The 23,342-nt window shown below is 39.2% G+C and overlaps 1 protein-coding gene across 1 annotated transcript in view; it reads left to right on the top strand.

The window, feature by feature from the left end:
* The window catches only part of CARMIL1 (capping protein regulator and myosin 1 linker 1), a 191,802-nt gene that overhangs the window by 146,775 nt on the left and 21,685 nt on the right, over positions 1-23,342 (top strand). The window contains exons 30-33 of the mRNA XM_026841413.1: positions 2,132-2,281; positions 15,630-15,647; positions 19,804-19,870; positions 20,185-20,381. Of these exons, the coding sequence (XP_026697214.1) occupies positions 2,132-2,281; positions 15,630-15,647; positions 19,804-19,870; positions 20,185-20,381 (432 nt within the window). The remainder of the gene's footprint in view (positions 1-2,131; positions 2,282-15,629; positions 15,648-19,803; positions 19,871-20,184; positions 20,382-23,342) is intronic.

Here is a 23,342-nt window from a genome sequence, read left to right as displayed (position 1 = left end):
ACACAGAAAATAAATCACTCTCCCTATCCTCCCCCTTTTTCTTTTTAATCTTTTTTAAATTAAATGGCTGGGTTATTTGAGGGTGTGACTTCATGATACAGAGCAGCATTGTGTAAACCTCTAGTGTCAGGAGCATCAGCTTGCTATGTGAGTGGCCACATTAATTAGCTCCAGTTGGTCCTGGAGCAGGCTCAGCTGACATGAGCAGTGGGCTGTCTCTGTCCAGTGGTATTGCACAACTTGGACATACCCCAACTCTTGCACAGTAAGTCATTTTCTCCAGCCGTTGAGTCACTTCAGTAACAATCCTATGCACTTTCTCCAACTGTTTTAAAAACCTCTTTTAAAATTATGGTCCCCAAAACCAGACAGGCTATTCCAATGTTTTAACCAACACTGTATATAGGAGTGAAATTGTCTTTCTCCTCATATTCTTTACTCTTTGTATTTACATAGCCAAGCAGAATTCCTTCCTCTTGTCAGTGTTTCAGTGGTAATTCATTTTCAGGACTGGGTTTACTAGATCTCCCTCTCAGTAATAACTTCTGGATGCTTGACACTTGCTGCTGTTCAGGGTTGTGTCTGTAGCTAGTTGCCAGTGCTCTTAGTGCCTAAGTAATAATTGTGTGTATATTTGATTTGAGTTGATTTACTTTGTGATCCATTTTGACCTGCATTAATAGCATTTCCCTTTCACTGTTTTTCTCCTGTGTTTCTGTTAGCTGCAGATTATTTCAGATAGTATAGCACTGATGAAACACTGAAGTGTACGGATCTCAAAAATGCCAGTAGAGGAACTCCTGTCTAATTTGTCAATGTTAATTTTCAACTGACAACTGCAATCTGAGAGCTGGCAGCTAGTTCTTAATACAGCAAAGATTAAATGCACTGATACAGTTCCGTGCTGGTTCCTTAAATTGGAATGTCACATACTGCTAATTCAGCCACCTACAAATGTCTGTGTATGTTGCATTGACATACTAGCATTTGTGGCAAATTTGAAAAATAAACAGTGTTCAACAAGGCTGAGTTTGCCTAATGTGATGATGATTAGCATTAATTATTATTATAGCCATTTGAGTGTGTTTAAAGATAAATCCATAACAGCTCTCCAGTTGTTTCTTCCAAGTAGACATTAGACTAAGTGAGCTATAATTGCCTTAGGTCATCTGTTGACCTTTTTTGATGGTTAACAAAACTACAATCCACTGGTTGTCCAGAGTCATGCTGATGTTAAGCAGTAGACTACAGCTCTCCCTAGCTTCCTCTTTGAATGTGTCTGTGACTAATTGATTTGGGCCAACTGATCTTCAAATACTTGCTTTTAACAGATCTTATTTAATACTCTCTTTAGTTAACAATAGAACTAGAAAATGTTTCACCGTTTTCTGACAATTTGAACCCACTCCATTTCAAGTACAATCCAGCGTAGTTTATATAACATTCTCTGTGTTCTTAGTAACAGTTTTTGTTATGTGGGTCAGAAAATTGGATTTTATTATTGTTTTCCTCTCTCAGAGTTTTTCCTCTCTGATACTTTAAAAAAATATATCTTATCCTGTAGTTTTGTCAATGATGATTTTTTTTTTCTTTTTATGGTAACCCTTACCCATTTCTTCAGTAAAACAGATCTGAAGTAGCTAACAAAGCTGCTCTGTTTTCTGAGTAACAGGTGATAACATTTAGGTCATCTAATAATTATGAAAATTATGTTAGCTCAAATGGTCCATGTCTTTGTGGGTTTTAATTTTTAAAAAATGGTCTAGGATAAACCTTCTCTTCTACCCCTTTATTTTCTTTATAATAAAGATGGGACAACTGCTGAGGTAGCTCCAAAATACTATTATAAGTCAAAAGTAGGATGGCTTTTTATCTGACCTTTTTACTTTTCTTTTTTCCTGTTAGACTTTCCCCCTTCCTTCTTAGAATGTGTGATGGAAGGGGAGAGAGAGGAACAAAACCCCACGAAACAAACCCTGTGTGAAGATTAAGACACATAACTGAGCTTTGCTTTTGTAATTGGTTGTCTAGGTTCTGTGATCACTTAGGTTCTGTAAGTTTTCTTGTTGGTGGGTTTGGTTTGCCTTTAACAGTTGGATTGATGTGTTCCTGCCGTTGTCCTTGCCTCCAGGCTGACCATTTGACTAGACGTGGCAAACCACTTCCGCAGCAGGAATCACTGGAAATTGAGTTAGCTGAAGAAAAACCAAGTAAACGCTCTATCATCACAGTTGAGGAGTTGACAGAGATAGAACGCTTGGAGGATCTGGACACTTGTATGGTAAGACACATTACTCAGCCCATTTGGTTAAGCATGCAAATAACTGGAAGAAAAATGTTTTTCAAAATGTCATTTGTATTCATGGTATCAGGAAACTGAAGTTAGGAATTGGCTTCTAGAAAAAATGTTAGCTTGTCACCATTTCATCTGAGTTGCTGATTGCTGTTCAGCAAAGGAACAGCTGTTACCTTTTCTTCACTTCTCCTTTCCTGGTACTTACTCAAGGGCCTTTCCCTTGGATACATTGGTACAATCAAGGTAATACAATAAATGCCTCTTCCACTGGCCACAATTTCACAGACAGTAATAAATTGGACCATGCTATCCTTTGACAACATGCTGCTTTCTGCCTTTGTCTTCATTCTGCTTGACATGTTGAATGACATGTCCAAAAAATGCTTCTGCCTGGAAGTTATATTATTGACCATGAACAGAAGTTGATTTTTTTTTTTTTAAAATTAGCTTTTTGAAAGTATGGAAGAAGTCTTAAAACCTTGAACTTGGGCTGCAAGTGATCCTAGAGGGCAAGCTTTTCAAAAATAATTGAGTTAGGAGTGTGAGATTCAGTAAAAATGCTGAACATAAATCACTGAAGTGCCTTAGAAAATCCCGTGTGTGACCTTTATTATAAAGATGGCTCTGTGTCATATCATGATTCTTTACGAGGTGTAAATCCACAGAATTACAAATAAATGGATTGCTAACTCTTTTCACCTTCAAATCCCCCTCCACTCAGCTCAGTCTGAGGAACTCTACTGTGGGCAGGAACTTCAGGGAGCACTTCTCTATTACAATTTGGTCTAATAGGTGGTCACTGCTGTAAGGGATAGGCCTTCTCCTCTGCCCTCCTACCTGACTCCTTAGCCATCTGCTTTCACAGGAAGCTAAAATGGCAGAAAAATTGATTGCATCTTTTGGTAGAAGTTTGTTGATTCAGCTTCCTGAATAGACTTACCCCAGAGTCAGGCAAGTACAGCTCAAGAGAAGGAGCAGCAGGCTTGCTTCTTTCTGCAGCAGCAATCTGTTGGTCTGACTTAGCTATGAAGCAGCAGCACACCTTAATTGGAAATATCAGTTTAAAATAGTTCTCTCTCCCTTCCAAATCTTCACCAAGGTTTGATTTGATGCAATATTTGTTTGAACATCACAAATCCGTGTGAGTCATGTGGCACTGATGACATCATCTGGCTTATCACTGGTGCTATCAAGTTCCAGGGGCTTTCTGTAGTCAACATTCAGTAATTGTTTCGTAATTTGTAATAGGACAGTAATAAGTCCTATGGGAAAGAGACATCCCAGTGAAAATATGTGGCATCTGAAATCTATACATATGTTAGTTTTTGCATGCTGATTTCATATACAGAAAAATAATCTTAAGTTCTCATTTTGACACTCCACCCTCCCCCTTTAAATTTATTCTTGCAAGCCTGTTAAAATAACAATACTGGAAATTTAAAGAACAGCTCCTGTCTTTATCCCACCGGGGTTATATGAAAGGATCATATCACTGTGCTATTATCTTTCACTTTGGTTATATTAAAATAATGGAAGTGTGATGATGCTTACACTCTTTAAAAGATGCATTAGATGCTAACTGTACTTATCTTCAGAAGTGTTTATATCTCTCTTCTTTCTCTTTATTCACCCTCATCTTGCACAGAGATTCAAATACCTTTGTGACCCAGATTCTCATCAATATCTAATTTCTGAAAAGAATGAATCATCAAATAAACACGAGGCAGTAATCTTAGTAATAAAGAATCCATTTATTAAAAACTGTAATTCATTTTTAAGAGCTGCTTTTTGCATCCTTGGGTGCAAGTGATACCAGTTGCTGTTGTAAAAATGTATAGATAAATAGATAGCCCCAAGAGGCTGAGCAATACAGGGATTTTAACTGAGCTAGTGTTCTTACTGACTTTTTCACAACTAAAAGCATCTTAAGAATGGATTTCTGGGTGGAGTTAGTAACCTCAAAAATAGCTCTTTCCAAGTGATATATTTTAGCTATGGGAAAATCCAACAGATTTCAGATATTGTCTTGGAAAAATTAGTCTGATTTGTGGCAGCTTTTAAGCATCATACAGATATTTGCATGGAAATGAGAAACCTTCTGAAACGGGCATCAGTGAATTCTTTGTGAGCTTCTGGTCAGTGCAGGAAACAGATATGTTGCTGAAAGATTTTACTAGAAAGATAAGGATATGTTTTTATAAACTATAATTATGAACCTAGATTCCTTTGATTATTTTTAATCTTAAATGAGAAATAGCATTTAGATCCCACTTACAAAATGGCATTAATCCAGAACATTGCCTTGTTTGGCCACTGGAAATCCCTAAGCCTTAAAAAGTGTGATGATAAAACAGATCTCAGCCTTGTGAGTCGATGATGCACCTGGCTGCATATTCTGCAAACCTCAAACCTGAAACCTGGAATTGCAGCTTGGTGTTGTGCATGTTTGGGAGCCGAATCTCCTATTGCTAAAAGAATATGCAACGTGGGATGAGGCTGATCACATTGCTGGGATGCCAGGAAAAACTTGCCTATTCTAAGCTCTGTCTGTCAGTTTGCTCCAGCTAGTTGTCAAGATGTCTGGGGAAGAAGAGATTTTGGTCTTATAGGAGGGGCATTTGGACCACTGTTTTGGGGGAGCTGATTTTATTTCCGTTTGCAAAATTGGATTCATTTTGCAAGCCTATTATCTTCAGCAAGCCTCTTCTGTTAGTTCACAGAACAGAATCATCTAGGTTGGAAAAGACCTTGAAGATCATCCAGTCCAACCATTAACCTAACACTGACAGTTCCCAACTACACCATATCCCTCAGCGCTATGTCAGCTCTACTCTTAAAGACCTCCAGGGATGGGGACTCAGTTCTTGTTGTCTTCAGCAAGCCTGTTGTGGATCAACATTTTGGCTGAGGCGATGTATACCACAGCATGTTGTTATTCACCAGCCTCCCTTGAAGCTGTATTTGAACAGTGTGGGGAAAAACTGGATCCAGCTTCAGTTTTGACTTTATGGTTACAGGTAGATTATATAGTACTGAAGCTAGGTGTATGACTGTGAGGTAGATGTATTTCTAATAAAATGTTTATGAGATTTTTGTAAATGTTTATGAGATTTTTGTTGTTCTATGTGCATTAAAAGTGGAATACAGTAAGGTTTGTTTATAAATCTTGGACTGGCAGCATAGGAATCTGAAACCTCCAGTGCTGATGATGTAGCAAACAGGCACTGGTGTGTTTCACAAACTGCCCATCTATTCTCAAATGGGGTGCTGGGAGGATCCCTGCCAGAGTAGAGAGTTGCCATCCAACCACTTTGAAGTTTGATATGTATTAACAACCCAGAGAAGACAGAATGAAATACCACAAATGGGCCCATAAAATGCACCACTGAAAAATACGCTTTTAAATGTCATTTCTAGTATTTTTTGTTATAGGAATTAGGGCTTACTAAATACAAAACTGTGTGATTAAACATGATTAACTTCAATTTAGGATATGATTCTCATCCAAGTCTTTCAACAGTAGCCTGAGAGCCCATAATATGAAAGATTTGTCAGTCATACCAAAATTTGCTAGTCTGTTAAATGAGTTCTGGAGAACGCTGAGAGTGATTGAGTGGTCCAGTGTAGGAATGCAATAGCTGGAACATTATGGACCCGAAAGTTTCAGATCTCCCTGAACTGCAGTACAGTAAATTGATGCTTCCCTAATCTACAGCTGTCTTAGTTGTCTGCGTTTAATTAGAGCTGCATTGATGGTAATAAGACATTAGATAAAAGCTGTGTGGAAGCAAGATGGAAAGAAAAATCCTTATGTAGAAAATTACTTACTGTTCTCAAATTAAAGGAAAAACCATGGCCTGCTTTTCAGACTTTAGGCTCAATCATGAATTAACTTCATGAAATAGTATAGTTTCTCTAAATTTTTCTGTCTGTATATGATGAGTGACACATTTTGAACTAATGCATGCATTTTAAAACTAAATAAAGCACCCTTTTTTACTGACATTGAATATTGTGTATCTTGGTGTGTGTAGTTGTGTAGGTAGATACTAGCTGATTTAATTTCATGTAGTGTGTCTGCTTGTACTCTATTCTTTCATAGCCATTAGCTCTTTGCAGAAGTAAGAGATTGATATGCTCAATTGATATGCTCAATTCCCCACCAAAAGATAACGGAGCATCTTTGTTAGCCTTTGTTTAACGGTATTGTTCTAAAGCTTTTTTTTTTAGGATCTTGGACTATCAGTTTGGTTTCCAGAATACTAAAAGGAGATCACCAGAGTTGAGTCACAATTTTAAAAAAAGTTCTGAGATAACTTTTTTACTAGAAACCCGTGTACTCATCATCTTTGAAATATCCATTCCAGTGATATAATTTTATTACTATAGGTAGTAACAAGCATACAGCCAGGATAAGTATTGTTTTTAGAGTAAAGCAGAGGTTATTTGCATTGTAAAGAGGTATGGTAGGAAATGGTTTGAAACTTGTAAAGGAATTGTAGATTGTAATACGTAAGTTTGCTTATAAATCTTCTTTAAGGCATTTCACTGAAATGCTTGGATGATAAAATATGTGTTTGCAAAAATGCTTGTAGCTTACAGAAAAGGACTGCCTGTGAATACTGAATCTCAGCTATTTCTCATCTATTTCTAATTTAACTATAGAGATTGTTCTATGACTTTAAGGGAGAAAATTTAAAAAAAACCCCCAACAACAAAACAGAACAAAAAAAAACCCAAACAAACAAAAAACACCAAAGGAAAACAAAAACCAACAAAGAACCAAAACAACCCATGAGCAATATATTAGTGTTTTAGCCTTTGTTGAACAATAGATTTTATCTGTACAGTAGAGAAGAAAATAGGCCTAAGTAGCAGAACACTTGTAGATTTGTGGTGTATGTTTTTTCCTGGGAAGGTACTAACTAGGTGTTGTCAGAGATTTAACAGATTAGTCCAGTATGCATGTGAAGACTTACGAACCCGTGGATTCTGAAAGACAAGGAGTGTATGTACCTCAGTGTCTTTAGAGAAAAGGGAGAAATTACACCTACCACACCAGAATTAAATTTATTTTTTAAAAAAAGAAAACGCATAAAGGACCACCTGAAAGCTTTTCTCTCCCCACCCCCCCATCCAAAACAAATTGGAATTAAAACAACAAAAACCCCTTCAGTTGCTTTCACTAGAGGAAACAGAAAATTATGGTACAGACTCCTGTACATTCACTGATACTGTAGGAAGAAAAATAGGTTCTCTGGTATGCTCTGATGTATTACCACATCTGATTCTTGTTGCTCTCTATTTACTCACAGCAGAATTGTCTCAGGCATGGATAGTCACCTTTTTCGATGAAAGACTGAACACCTACTGCAATGAAACCCCAGTTGCTGTTGGACTCTGTATGTTCTCCTGTGCTCTAAATAAAGCTCTAGCTCTGAGACTGGTTTAATCCAGCAAAAATCATTGTTCTTGCTGAAAAGAGCATCTCAACTTTTCCCTGTACACAGCTTGCTCTTTCCTGCCCACACCCTCACACTTGTCCTGGTGTTCACACAGACTTGCTACAAACTGGCTGTGGGAATTGGTTCACCTGAAAATTAAGCTTTTTACAGAGCATTTCATTCCCAGGTTAGTTTACAGACTTGACTAGTCCTCTAGTTGAGTTCACAAAACAAATCCTGAGCGGCAGGAACAAGCAGGCAGGGATGAGGGCAAAGGCAGCAGCCTGGATAAATGCCAGATTAAATTGATTGTGACACTTGAGTTTCTCTCTTGTATGTATTAGCAGAAATGGGCCTTTGATGTATAGTAAATACAGCACTGTGGGAAGCTAGGAACTGGCATCACGGTATGCGAGAGTATTCTTGGCTTCTGAAAAGGCATGCGAGCAAATCTACTTCAGTGGGAGTCCAGTAATATTTCTCACTCACCTCAAACTAGGACAGTTTATGAAAACATTATGAGGAGGGGCACAGCACAGTGCCAGCGTGCTCCGTAAGCCTCCCCCTGCACATGCAGTGCTATGGCTGCGAAAGTAAGAGACAAAGGGAGCTGGTGTTATAATTTTGCAGAACCCGTGAATATTTTATGTTTATTTGCAAGTTGTGTGTTTATGTTACCCTCACCATTATTATTATGATTACATTAATTTTAATTGTGAATATATGTTACCTATCTTTTCCTGGGTTCCTTTATATAAAGCTTTGCAGCATCCTCACTGCCCTTAGAGGTCCTTACCTGTGTTTATTCAAAGCCTGTTTCGTGTATAGACTACAGTCTCTTTCAGGCTCATGAGGGGTTACATGTTCCCAGCTGAAACAGTTTATAAGAAACCTGGCTTTCAATGTCTTTTTCTTGGTCTCCAAGTGGAAGGAGGTGATGGATAATTAATACATAGTATGTTTTTCTTAAACCAACTGAGACTTCTTAGTCAGAGTTCAAAGCTGTTTCTCATAATGTAGGGTGCATTATTGGCACAATATGAAGTATGATAAACTGCTTCTAGTAACAGCACTGCATGCTTGGTCAACAAAATAAAAATAGTGTAAAATTGGAGACTGTTTTCTGCTTAGGTTAAAATGAGAATTGTGAAGTGCAGCTGCTGGGTTTTCTGTTTGCACAGTGGCACTTCTGCATCAGGAGTTTGTCTTCTAATAATACTGATGCTTTGTTTTGCCTTAGCAGACCCAGATTTGTATTGGGGGTGGAGGGGAGGGTGGGTAGTTGCATCCTTTGTTACAGTAGTTGTCTTACTAAGTTTCCATTGTTTTATTTCACCTGTCATGAAAAAGCCACACTTTTCAGGAGAGTTCAGTAACAAAGCACTCGCTGAAACACTGCTTTTGAGAGTTTAACTTCCCTGCAGTGGTTTTAAGAGGGAGTTTATCACTAAATTAGTCAGTGGCAAACAGAAAGGTCTTGAACATGTAGCTCTGCAGTCTGTAGCTAGTGTCAGCCCTGGTTGCTCAGGCCCACCATTTGCAGCTCTGCTAGCAAGAATTTGAATGCCTAGGCTGCAGGCGGAGTCATCTCAGCAGGCAGCAAAGAGCTGTTTTGGGCTGTAGCCAACTTGTGGACACCCATCCACCACTTGGTGAGAGAGGTGACTATCCCTACCAGTGCATGCCCATACAGCCAGCAGCAAGGATCACCCAAGCGCTCGCTTCCCTGCTTTAGGTAAAGTTAACAGGTTATGAGAACAAAGCCCCTTTGCATGGGTTGGATCAGGGGGCACTTGTGTGATCCCTTTTGCCAGCAGAGCTGTGGAGTCACTTGATGTTCAGCACAGATAGATACAGAATTCATCTCTCCACAGCCTCTGTTTATAAGCGCCTGCTCGTTATTTCCCATGGCAGATTAGCAAGAGCTCCTTTGGAGGAGTTCTTGCCAAAATCTAGACTCTGTAACCACTGGCAGAGGGACAACAGCAAACACCATGAGAATAACCTCTAATAGTGCTTTTTTTTGTAGCACACATCTGTCTCCAGCCATAATGCTTCTTGATTCAATTAATATCTGGCAAGCTGACCCTCTCAAGTGGTTGAGGAATTTTCTGTAGAGGTTGCATGGTCCTTTCTTCTGCTTTTTGATTCTTTCAGCTTCTCAAATAAATAACTTGGCACGAGTTATTTATCTGTGTTGTATAGGGGAGCCTTGTTTACTGTGGAATGTGGAGAACCTATGGAAAATAGCACATCCATGAGTCTGCCTCGCCAAGAGTGCTTCATGGCTCTTGCTTCACCCAGAAGAACAGGAGGCTCTGCAAAATTGATATCCCATATTGCAGGGATAAAGAATAGTTGCTCACAAGAAGAGCGGAGAGGAAGTATGTGTTAGGGCAGGTGGTTATAGAGTACCATTAGATTTTGCTGTATTTTGTCAAGGAAAAGGGTGTTAGGAGCTGGGGTTGCTGGAATAGGAACTTCAAAATAAATAAATAAAATCAAGAGTACATAGTGCCAAAGGGCTATTAGCTTCCGAGTCATGAAATCTTATCCCTGCTATCACTGACAACTGCATCACACAATCCTATTCATAAATTTATCAGGCTTCCTCTCAAAACATCTCTCTGTCAGACTAGAGGAGAACTTAGAGGTAAATAGATTCTTTCTTTTGACATCATCCAGGTCGACAAAATCCTCCTTGCAAAGCAGTGGGTGTATGTCTGCAGTAAGGTCTTACTTCATGTGAGTAAAGATCAAGTTCCTGTGAATTTCTGAGGTCAGTAGTGACAGGATTGGAATACTGATTTGAAACCAAAAGCACTTAAACTGGAGAAGAAAAATAAGATGTTAAAGAAAACTAAAAGGAATGAGCAGGATAGAAAGGCAAAGCAATTGAAAAGCCAGGGTAGTTCCATTCAAAGCTGATCAGAAACTCTTTTTATCTTGTGCATTTTAGCTGTCGGTCATTTCCAATGCCATGGTACTTAGATACTCCAGGGGAAGTTTGTGTCCATACTCTGAGAAATTGCAGAATCCAGTGCCTTGTTGTCAGCCAGAATTTAATTACACTCTTGCGTGTGAGCAGTCCTGCTTTGCAGGGTAGACATCTTCCTCTTCTTTCATGGTGTATCTGTCCTTCCTTAGACTCGTGTGCTGCCCCATGACTGTTGGACCAAGTAGCATTATCTAAATTGTGTTATCACGCTTAGGTGCTGGCACTCCATCGACCAGCCTTTGAGTTTTGACATCCTCTCTTGGATAGTTTATGACTGACCCTTTCTGTCAGTTTGTTTTAAAGAAGAAACTAATATACTCTGCTCAAGTACTTATGTTTCCCATACAGGGTCTTAGAGTATTTGCTAGTTGCCTATCAAGATATCTCCTGTTTTAATAAGGAAATATCTTGTTATAGTAGTTTCTGACGGGACTTAAAATTCAGAAGGTTAGGTTTGGGGTTTTTTAATGTTTAAGTTCACAAAGTATATCTCGAAGTGTTTGAGGAGTATAAAGATTTACTGTGTATACTGGAAAGATGTCTGAAACAAACTTGAATGAAAAAAGAGCAGCAGTTCAAGTATGCCTGGGTTGACAAGGGTAAACCTTCCCATCATAATTCTGAGCAGGGAGGCTACTAGTCCACTTCCCCATCCAGGGTAAACATTATCTGATTCACTGTGATGAGTCTCCCTGCAGCATTTCTCCTTTGAAATGTCACTGCTTCTGTGCAAGCAATGCATCATCAGCCCCTGAAGGATCTAACGATGGTGGGAAGATGACTGGTGTTTTTTGCCTGGGTGACTGCTTATCCTTTTTGTAGCTGTTCACTTCAGGTTGTCGGAAAGAAGGAGAGATGCAGAAGTGTTAGTTCTCTGTTCTGGGAAGCTGTAGGGCAGGCAGTAGTCAAAACAGTTCCCATTCATAAAATCATAGAATGGTTTGGGTTGGAAGGGACCTTTTAAAGATCATGTAGTCCAACCCTCCTGCCATGGGCAGAGACATCTTTCACTAGATCAGGTTGCTCAAAGCCCCATCCAACCTGACTTTGAACGCTTCCATTTAGGAGTACCTTGCCTCAAACTTGCTTTAATGATGTCATTGCCCAGGACACCTGAAATGTGTAGCAGCTGTCTTTAAAGAATTGCCCAAGAATATCTGAAATGGATGTCTACTCCTCCATATTTGCTGATTTTAAGAGATTCTTATAGTGTGGAGCCACATTTGCCAGCTGAAGGTAATGAACAACCACAAGCAAGCAGGTTGTGGTGGCTTAAAGAGATAGTTTATGCCATTTGACCTGCAGCAGCTCTCCATTCTAGTGAAAAACTAAAATAAATTAGTTGGAACCATCCTCTTTGTTCATCTTGAAGCCCAGCTGCTGTAGAAGATGCTGCTAGCCTCTTCATGAGCAAGTAGAAAACAGAACTGATGATACGGAGAATTGCTTTTTCTCTTGCAGGTGGTAGTTGCAGGCAAGAATTCCTTGCAGGATACTCATTCAGAACATGAAATAAAAGATTTAGTGTAATAATTCTAGGAACTGTTCAGTTTAATTCATGCATGTGGTTTTTTTACTCTTCATAATAAAAGCTTTGGATATTTATATGCAGGAATATTTATTAGCAGGAATTTTACATGACTTGAAAGATGCAAGTGCATAATTATTAATTAAAAGAATATATTGAAATACTTGGTGAAATATCACAGAGTACATGAGCCACATCTCAGGAAGTAGAAAAGCAAAGGTTTCTTGGCTAGTCAAATGAAACGAGCTCAAGGGCAAATCTATTGAGTTTATTTTACTGCAGTGCTATTCTCTTTCTTTCAGAAAATGTTTCTGTACGAAGTAATTCTAAAGGTCAGGCTGGTTTAGATGAGACTAATTGGATTAATCCTGAGCCACGGCTCATTCTCTAGAATTTCAGCTCTTGAGGAAGGGGAAGGAAATAAAAATACTTCTTAAATTAACGTATGGATTATTTGTATGCCGTATTTATTTACAATATCTATTAATTTCTACAGTATTTCTATATAGAGGACAGAACTCTGAAATATGAGGTCAGGACTAGATCCTCTGATGGTGTAAAAATGCACAGCTGCTACATTCAGGACAGCTGTATCAACAAACAGTAGCCTATTGCAGCTTGGCCTTGGTTTCTAAATGATGTGTTAGTGGCTTTGCTCTCCTGTCTACTGTAAAATACTCTATTAGCTGTCATGGATTTTAGCATTGGGTTTAACTTTCCAAGGACAATGGCACTCGAGGGGGAGATTCTAAGGACAGTGATTCAGGTTTCCCTCACTGCTAGTGTGAAGTACATAACTACATTTCTGCCAACCAGGAAATCCCTGGAAATCATGTTGTAAAATCTTCAGCAGTTGAGGTAAGCAATAGCAACTTTCTAGTTTCTGAGGCTTTCTGTACAGATGGTAAGACATTTGTGTCCCAAGATTCATATGCAGAAAACCCCAAAGTTGGTCAATTTACTGCTCTGCTTTATAAAGAATACCTGAAGATTAGTTAGGAGACTAGAAGTGTGGAAAATGCCAACTGAATGAACTGGTGTCATGGCAGCTTTACAGGTCAGGATTCCTTACAGCAAAAGAAAACAGCAGAACTTGAGATAAAATGCCTTATTTTCTCATGCTTCGTTCTTAAAAAGACAATACCCCACAAAATACATATAGCTGAAACAATTTATCACTGGTTTAAAATGTTCCAGAAGGAAGTGTTTTTACTGAAAATGATTCCCAGTTAGCACATTGTTATGATTCCCAATCCAATTTGTAGTTATGTTTGTGTTGAATTTGGTTGGGATTTTTGGTTGTGAGTTGGCATTTTGTCTTTAGCAGTGGCCCATGTACTCTGGGAGGCAGAACACTTTATTTTGCAATTATACTGAGAGCAAATGAAGGGAATGGTGGCCTTGCAGTCTGTAGTACTTCAGGAGTCTGAAGATGGGCATTAGGTTCCCTGCAGAGAAGCCAGATTCCTTAGTGATTTGAGGCAAGTCCCTTAGTCTTTGCTTTGCTTAATGGTGCTTCCTTGTCTAACCTGTTGCCTGCTGTGTGTCTCCCTCTCCTCCATCCCCCTCCTTACTCCCCACCCACAAACTGTTTAGCACCTTGTAACTTGTAAGTAGCTCAGTAGTCACACTCACTTATGTGAGATCACAGAAGTGTGGAAGATAGGAGTTTCCATAAGCCCTTGCTGGCTCAGGACAGTGGACTGTAAACTCTCCCAGATCGTGGGATTGCTTCCTCTTATATATGTATTGCTTTGCACTTTGGTCCTAATCACATTTCCAGCTGCTTTATAATATAAATAACTTTCCTGCCTATGCATTGAATACTCAGAACACACTGGAGTACTACCACGAATGCCATGCTGTCTGAAAGAAAAATCACGTTGCAGATTTATTTTTGAAGTGTGCTGGAGATTTATTTTTAAGATGGTTTCAGTTTTTGAGATACTTCTCAATGGATTCTGCAGTGTCTCCAGCAATCTCAGAGCAGCTCTAGTGAATGGTAGTATAGAAGATGGGCAAGGAAAGAGAGAACATGGGTTCTGACAGGGAAACAGAGTAAGAGTGTATGTGTGTATGGATGGCATACAAAAATGAGAGTAATGAGGCAGTTTGCCTGAATTGCTGTGAGCTGAGGACTCCTGCATAAAGCCAAAGTTTCTGAAGGTAAAATTTTTAAAAAGCCCAACAAAACAAACAAAACCCCTGAGGACAGTTAGAAAATAAAGGAGTGGAGCTGTGTGCAAGAACTGTTTCTTGCTATTCAAAGACAGCCCATCGTGTCTTTAAATCTTTTAGCTACAGTTAAACTTAGAAGTATGACCGTGACAAGTAGATCATTATTGTTGAAACATCGAAGCACTGAAAAACTGACCTTAATATCCCGTCAACAATTAAATGATGAACTTCATATTATGTGCAGACTGTTTCCACTGCTGATAATTAAATGCCAGTGCAATATCCATTTAAAATGTATCACTTTCTTGCCAAGAAGATTAATCCAGACCATGACTACTGACTTCTGCCACAAATGCTCTGCTAATACCTGCAGTGTTGTTATAGCAGCAGTTCCCATTCAATTTGAAGACAAAACTGCACTTCTAGCAATTGTTTTTTCTTACTCTAAATTAAGGAAGAGCCACACAAGAGATGGGATATGGCATTGTTTCATTTCGTATGATGGCTGTGCTGCTTTCTTTTTTCTTTTAATTTTTTGAAAGGGGAAGGAAAGGTTGTACCTTATTAACGGAATAGCATTCTTCTAATGTGACAAAAGCGCTTGAAAGCCTATGCCTCTAAACCTCCTTATGGAAAGTACTGTTGCTTTGGATTAGGTTTATTTAAACCTCAGGAGAGCTGACATATTCCTTTTCATTCTTTAAGAGAAGCTGTGTTTTGTTTTCCTTGCTCTCCTACTTTCTACAACAACCTGCTGACTTTTAATTCAGAACCTTCCTTCAGACTAGAAAATAATAGAATTACAGGTTTTTCTCCCTAGTGATGCCAGCAGAATGAAAAAACACAGTACATCGGGACAGTAGATGGCAGGTTGGCACCATTGGTGAGTGTCATATATTGAAAACAAACATCTGAAAACCTGAACTTGTCCCAGTATAGATAAAACAAGAGAGATCACATACTTCTCTGGTTATCCTCTTGAAACACAAAGTCTATAGCACCTCTAAATGGCGAGGGATTTTTACTTCATTCTTGCATGTTACCTTTCCTGCTAAGACTTCTAAGTGTTTTGGCTTTAGTTTTCTTTATTTTGGTGACTTCTGGTTTTGCCTCCTTTCCTGAGAACTGCTATTGCTTTGTCTTCCCCATTCATATTCTTTTTTCTTTCTTTTTTGCTGCATGGAGACTCTCTGCTGTACAAGTGTAAGTATTTTTTTAGCTCTGCTGTTTCTGGCCTATGTGTTTACATTTTTGTGCTCCATTTGCCTCTGTACTGCCTTGTGAATCTCCTGGGAGACTGTAGTGCCATCCATCTGCACCTACAAATGAAATAGGCAGCGGTTCAGGGATGAGATTGGATTTTACAAAAAGGTTCACCTAGCGTTAGCATCTGAATTTAAAGCACCCCTTGGCTTTAAGACCAAATCAAAGCAGAGTGCTTATGTTGGAGGTATAAGCACAAACGTTACTGCTCAGAAAGAACATCTATTGATTTGGTGTTATATTCAAGCGTCATCCAGTTTAATTAAAGAATGTCTTAAAAATGGGCATCAACTAGGGCTTTCTTGCCACTAGGGTGAAAGAGATGTCAGGGGTTATCACAGTTTGGTCAGTTTGTTTTCTGTGTCTAGTTGAATCACCTGGAGCTTTTGACTGCTGTTCTCACCTTTCTGTGCTGTCTGTGCTGAATACAATGTATTATTGAAGCTGAAAACTCCTGTTTTGCAGGAAGGAGGATTGAAGGGAGATTGGTTGGGGAGCTGAATTTCAAGAGGGAGGGGGAGTTCTTTATTAGTTTGTTTGAAATTTTTTGAAAGGGAAGTGACAGGAGGGTCACAGAGCATCTCTGTGTCTAATAGGATTGAATATAAAGTACTTGGGAGGAGGAGAAAAACATGGAAATAAGCATCTTCCTCAGCACTGAGAGTAATTTCAATTATCTGTATAATCAAGGAATTTAAAGACCCTGTTGCTAAAAGCACCTTGTTTTCTAGTACTCAAAACTAAGTGATTTTAGTTGGTTTTAATTCCCAAGATACCAGTGTTCTTCCACAGTTGGTAATTTAAGAAAACTCAAGAGAGCTCAGATAGTTTTGTGAGGAAGTCAGTCAGAAGGGAGGAATCTGGAAAAGCGATCATGGGAAGAGATCCTGGGAGTTTAAAGTTAGCTTGGACACATAAGAGTGACTGACTCTAAATAAGCCCTTATTTGGGAGTGTGGTGGTGATTTGCTGGCAGAGGAGTACCTTCATGGAGCCATCTTCAGAGAGGTCAGTGGCATAGGTGCATGCGGACTTCCAAGAGGTTTCCCAAGACCCAGAGATGCAGTTAATCTCTTTGTCTGTTCTGCCAGACAGCCTACAGTGTGCTCATGGAAAAGTAGGCAAAACAAGGAAGAATTTCAGGAGATGGGCTGCTAGAATATAAAGTCCCTGGAAGATGTGGAAGGAGAGGAGGTTCACACTAACAACTGTTCCCCTGTAAAGGCCACGAGTGTGTCGTAAGGCAGGAGAGCCACGTTGTGCTTGTGTGGCCAGAGGTGGTGGGAAGGCAGAAGGTGTACGTCTGCCAAACTCAAACTGCTTCCATGAACTGTGGGAAATGGGGTTCAGGCTGGGGAGAGGCAAAGATCTTTCCCTAGGAATTCAAATACCTCCTCTGGTAGTGACATGTGCTCTGCGGCTGTAGCATATTGCACAGTGGCTAAGATACTAAGCTGAGATTAAGTCTAATATTTTGTAAAAAGAGCACACTGGCCTATTTAAATTAATGCTTTGACCCATTTTGCTCTGTGTGTGATCTAGAAAGTTCACTTGGCAAGAAGCTTTTCACCTGTGCACTTCCTAAACAGGCTAGAAAACAGAAGGTTTTCAAATAGAAGTGTATGTATAGCTGTTACTCATGCTGTTAGAGCAAATGAGAGGCATCTCTATCCCTCAGCCTTTTTCCCCAGCAACCAAGCTGGATCATTCCAAGCTGAAGTAAGTTATAGCAGTGATCCAGAGACCGGCTTATGGTTATCAGCACAAGCTCTGCAAGGTCATCTGGGGGCATTTTCTTGTCTGGGATGGAATTCTGTTCTATTCCTGGCTGTCAGGGATGTCTTGGAACATTTAAATCCCTGCATAGGAACCTCAAAACTTGCCGTGTACTGTTTTGCATTGGTGCCTTGGGCCAATGCAGCTCTCGGCTTGTCTTTCGTTCATCCAGGAGCACTCTGAACACTGGCTGTGAAGTTACTGAGCGAGCAGAGGTCTCCCATCAGCCTTGTTTTCTGTCCTACTTTCTGATCTTCTTTAGCGCATGAGTTGCTGTATTATCCTACTAGATGTCATTTCCAGTCACATCACCAAAAAAACGTGGCAAGCAGACCAAAATGTATGCAAATGTACATTAACAAAAGAATTGGGCTATGGCTGGAAATAAAACCAGGGGGCTACTGATAGAGACTCCTAATTGCTGTCCCGCAAATGCTGAGTTGCTTCAACAGTTCCGTAGGTGAGGTGTGGATGCCTTTGGTTGTTTCAGGCTTGGGTGTGCAGTTCAGAGGCTTCCCAGCAGCCCTACCTCTTTCACAATCCACTGCAATTTTGTATGAAAAAGTTCAACACCTCTGGGGCCACTTGCCAAGGAACCCATTGCTCTTGATGTATTGGTAACTCTGAAAGTAATGTGTGACCTTTTGATGCAGTAACATTTTGCCTGCTCATTAGTTTCAGGGTAAGTCTGCTCAGGTGGCAAGCTATTTCCTGGCTGGTCTTGAAACTATTGTAGTATTTACTGATGCTTATCAAATGTGGAAGTGGAAACCTGCAACAACTGAAGGTATCTTTTTTTCCCAGTGATATGCATGGCAATAAAAACAGCTTTGTTGCCCAGACAGTACTATTACTGCCCACTCTATAGTCTGCAAGTCTTTTTCTGGTCTTGAGAAGAAGATAGGTAATAACTTTCCTATTATGAAAATCTGTCATAACCCTGAGCATGTGAATAGTGGCATAATAATCCTCCTGACTACTTTGATGGGAATATGAATACAGTACATGTAAGTCTGTGCACTGAACTTTCCAACATAAAAACTAACAAATGTTTACCTTAATGATTTGTCTGAAATGTCAATGCCAACTATGTCTCTTCTGGCTCATATAAAATTTATAAAACTAAAACTTGATTAAAAATTCTGTTAATGAGTTGTGAGCTGTAGCAGCTTCCTGACTGACACTCCAGATTTGAAGCCACTAGGCTTCAAGACTAGCAAGGACATGAAAGTATAAGAATGTCACCAAAGCCAGCATGTACAACTCTACCTCAGAAGGAGCCCATATTTGCAGAAACAGAGTAATTTTAATTTAACTTTCAAAAACCTGCAGATCAACTTTTTGTTTAAAAGTCTTACAATGCTGCACTATGTTAAGGGGTTCAGAATTGGTGACAAATGCATTTCCTGTAGCGAAACTGTCTTTCTTGCCATGCAAACTTTCAGAAGGATTCAGGCAAGACAATAAGGGCAAATTTCTTCCAAAAAAACCAAACTCAGCGCTAAAGTCTCTGGGTACTTGTGCTCTTATGGCAACATACTCCTCTGGGAATATGAAGATGAGAAGAATAATAGGGCATAACTTTCAGTAACTGCAATGAATGTATCCCAAGGTAACTTTCCACCTATTCTTAGTGTTTCTAACATCCAGGAAAGTCACGTGTTTGATGAAGTTATTGCTAGCACTGACACGGTATTTTTGCTTTTTGAAGAAGGGCTGTGTGCTCTGAGACTTCATTTTCCTAGGGAAGCTTGATGAGCTATGTTGTGGTATGCAAAGACATAGATACCTGAATTTTAACCATTCCCAGTAGCATGTGACTACAAATGAACAGAGGAAGTGTATTTTGTATCAAAAATAAAAGCCAAAACAAGGGGGAGACTATCCCTGGTATTGTCATTTACTGTGCAGTACTGGATGCAGTAATTAAATTTTCTGTGCCTCGTGATCTCAGATGCAGAAGTGAGGTTTTAATAGTTCCCTTGTTTTACAGTTGGGGATCAATGAGTTAATGCTTGGACAGTTCAGATAATCATCCTGTGTACAGCCTATGGTTTTAATGGGAAGAAACTACCTTAACTACCTTCCTGGTTCTGTTCAAAATCAGTTCAAAATCAGTTGAACAAAATGTCAATTTAGAAAACGTTCTGAATGTTTGAGACGGGAAGGAAAAGCCCCATTCCCTCCTGGTGTTAAACCCAATCAGATCTCAAAATGATACACAGGCTTGAAGAACTGATTTGTTCTTTAGAAAGGAAAAGGTGTTCTTTGTTGTTTCTTCTGTCTGCTCAAGTAATTTTTGTTTTGTTTTATGTTGATAGATGACTCCTAAATCAAAAAGGAAAAGCATCCACAGTAGAATGCTCCGGCCTGTGTCCAGAGCTTTCGGTAAGTGAGAATTTTTTAAAACCTTTTTGCTTCTTTGCTGGCCTGAGATCCTTCTAGATAGTTCTTGATTGAAAAGCACAGGTGACTCTCCCTTCCTCTGGATTGCATTCGAGGCCCACACTGGTTGCTTTGTCGTGTGACTCTGCTGATGTGTTTGGTGGTAAATATTTGCTTACAGTGCTCTACTCTCAAACGTGTTGCAGCTGAGTTCTCTAAATGTGTTTAAAATTATTTACCACAAAAAAGAGGAATGGCATTGTCTTTTGTTTTAAATAGCATGTTAAGTCTAATTAGAAAGTTTTGATTTCTCTTAGAAATGGAATTTGATCTAGATAAAGCACTGGAAGAAGTACCTATCCATATAGAAGACCCACCATTTCCTTCCAGCAGGCCAGACAAACGAACTTCTGGATTCATTTCAGAGCTGCCATCAGAAGAAGGGAGAAAACTGGAACACTTTACAAAATTAAGGCCCAAAAGGAATAAAAAGCAGCAGCCCAGCCAAGCAGCAGTGAGTCTACATTAAAATATTGCTGGCGATGTCATCTGTTGATTGCTTTTTGTTGTGAGTCAGGTCTTGCAACGTAATGAGGACAACTGTTAAAAGTTTTAAAAGCCATAAGCAACTACTTGATTTTTCTTCTGGTATTCATGTCTTTCAGCGTGCAGTCCCTATTACAAGCTTTTTGTCTTGTTTGACACAGCCTATAACCAGGATATGTTTTATGCTTTTTAAATTTGCTTTTGTTTTTTCATGGAAGCAGTTTCTGGAGGTATTTGGAGCTTTCACAGGAAACGTGCAAAAATATCATGACACTTTTCAATTATATTGCAAGGGTTTGTTAAGTCTTAATCCTTTTTTCTGCCTGCATTAAGATGTGGTAACTTGGCATGAATTCTTATTTCTATCAGCTCTCAGAGGAACTACTCTGTGACACCCAGCTTCCCACAGCTCCTTAACTAAAGATAGTGTTCGGGCCAGCAAATCTGCATAGTCACAGATCTGCTTTTCATGCTGGAGCCTGCCTTAGAAAAGCAAAACAGAAGAGCACTGTCTGTCTGCGAAAGACATTGGTGTGAACCCAAGTATATGTGTGTGGAGTTCCCACAGTTCCATTTCCTTGGCATACCACATCAATAAAGATTTATTTCTGTGATGGTATGTCTTCGGGGTATGTAAGGACAGATTTGGATGAGTTACAGACCTATCTCATGGTAACAGAGCACAGCTGATATAAGTAACCCTTATCAAGGGGCAGCCATTGCTTCTCTGAGTTATACTGCCTAGTAATGAATGCCTGTGGTCTCTTCTGCTCCCTGAGAATTGTTGGTGGAGAGGACCCTTGAAAATTTCCCTAATGCTGGGAAAGATCATATCAGGCAGTAGAGTGCTTTTTACACCTCTTGGAAATGAAGAAACCTTCAAGCAGAGGGGATGTTCAAGCCAAGTTTCTATTCCCTTGCACTTTACAGAGAAGGGTAGAGGTAGCAGAAGGACGGACTGGTCTCCACATTGTCATGAAAACACATCTGTGTTTACTTCTTTCAGTTCCAGTTCTGCAGAATGCACATGTTTTCCCAGTTACTAAACTTGCCTCTCTTCCAAACTCACTCAGCACATTCTGTGCCATCTGCACAGGGGTGTGGAAGGAGTGGGGGGCACAGGAGGGCAAGTGCTTCACTACCAGGCATGGAACTAGGACATGCAATACCTTGCTCAACAGAAACAAAAGCTTGTTTCTTGTAGAGGAGAAGTGTTACTTCCCGTGATAGCGCACTGTTGTGGGAATGCTCATCCATATTGAATTAATTAGGAAATTAGGGGTTTATTTAATTGCAGAAAAAGAAAGGAACTTTTTTACTTAAACTCATTTGTCACGGTCTTGTTTTTATGGGCCGTTTAATTCCTTACTGGTTCTCACCTCATAATAAATTTTTGAAAGATGTTTACTTTGATGCTTTCAAAAATGAAACAGACAACTTTTGAAGGCCAGAGTCATGAGTGGACTGTGGCATTATTTGCAGAATTGATTTGCTGCTGATTTTGCCACATTGAGAATACAGAAAGCAGTGGTTAGAAAAAGCAGTTCAAATACAAGAGGCAAAATTTTTACCTTTTCTACCACTTAAAGGAGGTCGGTTGGGTTGCTTGCTGTTCCCGTTATTTCCATTTAGTAATTTAAGAAGTCTCAGATGATCATAACTGTACTTCTCTGGTTTTGCTGGAAAACAGATTTGGCTTCTGTAAGCTAAAAAATGTAAGAAAAAGGAAGAATGGAGTAAAAAAGGGAGAAATGTAAACTTTAACTTGGGGTGGGTGGGCAGGCAAAAGAAAGATTTATTGTTTTGTCAGAGTTTTTACTGTAATGAGTGTTCAGAGAGGAAAAAAAAGAGTGAGACAAAAAGAAAACCCGCCCCACCCCCAAGTAGCTTTGAAGCAATACAATGAAACAGCTGTGTATCATTTAGATTTTTGTGAGATCTTAAACTCATGAGTTCTTTGAAGCATCTTGTGTGAAGATTTAGTACAGCAAAAAGGTGAATCTCTAATGTATGAAAGGAGGTTGTGATTCATCTTATTTATTTCTGCTTCCAAGATGGATTTTTCCTTAATAAAGGAACATAGAAAGTTCACTTTTAAGCTTAGGCTAAAAAAATAAAATGCACAAATGAAAACTTACTTTTTTTTTTTTCCTATTTAGTGTTAGGAGTGTAAATCACAAAATAAACCAGAGCTCAGTCTTTTACCTTAATGTTGATCACTAAAAGACATTACAATTTTCTTTAAGAAAATCCTGTGCCTTGAGGAGCTTATGGGGCCCTCAACATTTGTGTATGTCTTTAGTACAGTTTTAGGAACTTGCTGCTTTTTCAGGTGCAAACTGTTTTCTTTTTTGAGGTAGATATTCTCATTTACTATAGATCATTGGATTCTTGCATTATTTCCCCTTCAGGAGATGCACTTGCCTTTGATACTTAGATGTTTGTTCCTACTATCTGGAGGGCTCCAGTATCAATATTAAATTTTTTCTCATTTCTGTTGATATGTGTCAGCCACTTTTGGTTGACATGGTTCAGTTGAAATGTCAGTGTCAAATATTTTTTGACTGAAAAGGTAAATATTTACAATGAAACAAGCAGCACTAGTGTGATCAACTAAAATATTAGTATATGCATTGCTGCCTAGCGTCAGATGTTCCAGCTACACAAGTTCTCTACAGAAGACCCCAAAGGTGGCAGCGTTGGAAGCCTGCAACATCATTGTACTTCTTAAACTGTTTGGTTGGGTTTTTTTAAATGGGCAATTTGACTGGCAACAAAGGTGGGATCTTTTCATATCAGTATTACATTGATACAGCAGTATTGATAAAATATTAACTATTATCTTTGATAACAAAGTAAATAATAGGCTTCTAACAAGGTTCAGCCATGGAAAATAAGGAGTTTCATGGATGTGTCAAAGTATTAATTC

The sequence above is a fragment of the Athene cunicularia genome (assembly GCF_003259725.1).
Source record: "Athene cunicularia isolate RWA chromosome 2 unlocalized genomic scaffold, athCun1 chr2_part1, whole genome shotgun sequence".
Lineage (NCBI taxonomy): Eukaryota > Metazoa > Chordata > Aves > Strigiformes > Strigidae > Athene > Athene cunicularia.
The sequence above is the reverse complement of the archived record's forward strand: the minus strand, read 5'-3'. Positions and strand labels throughout refer to the sequence as shown.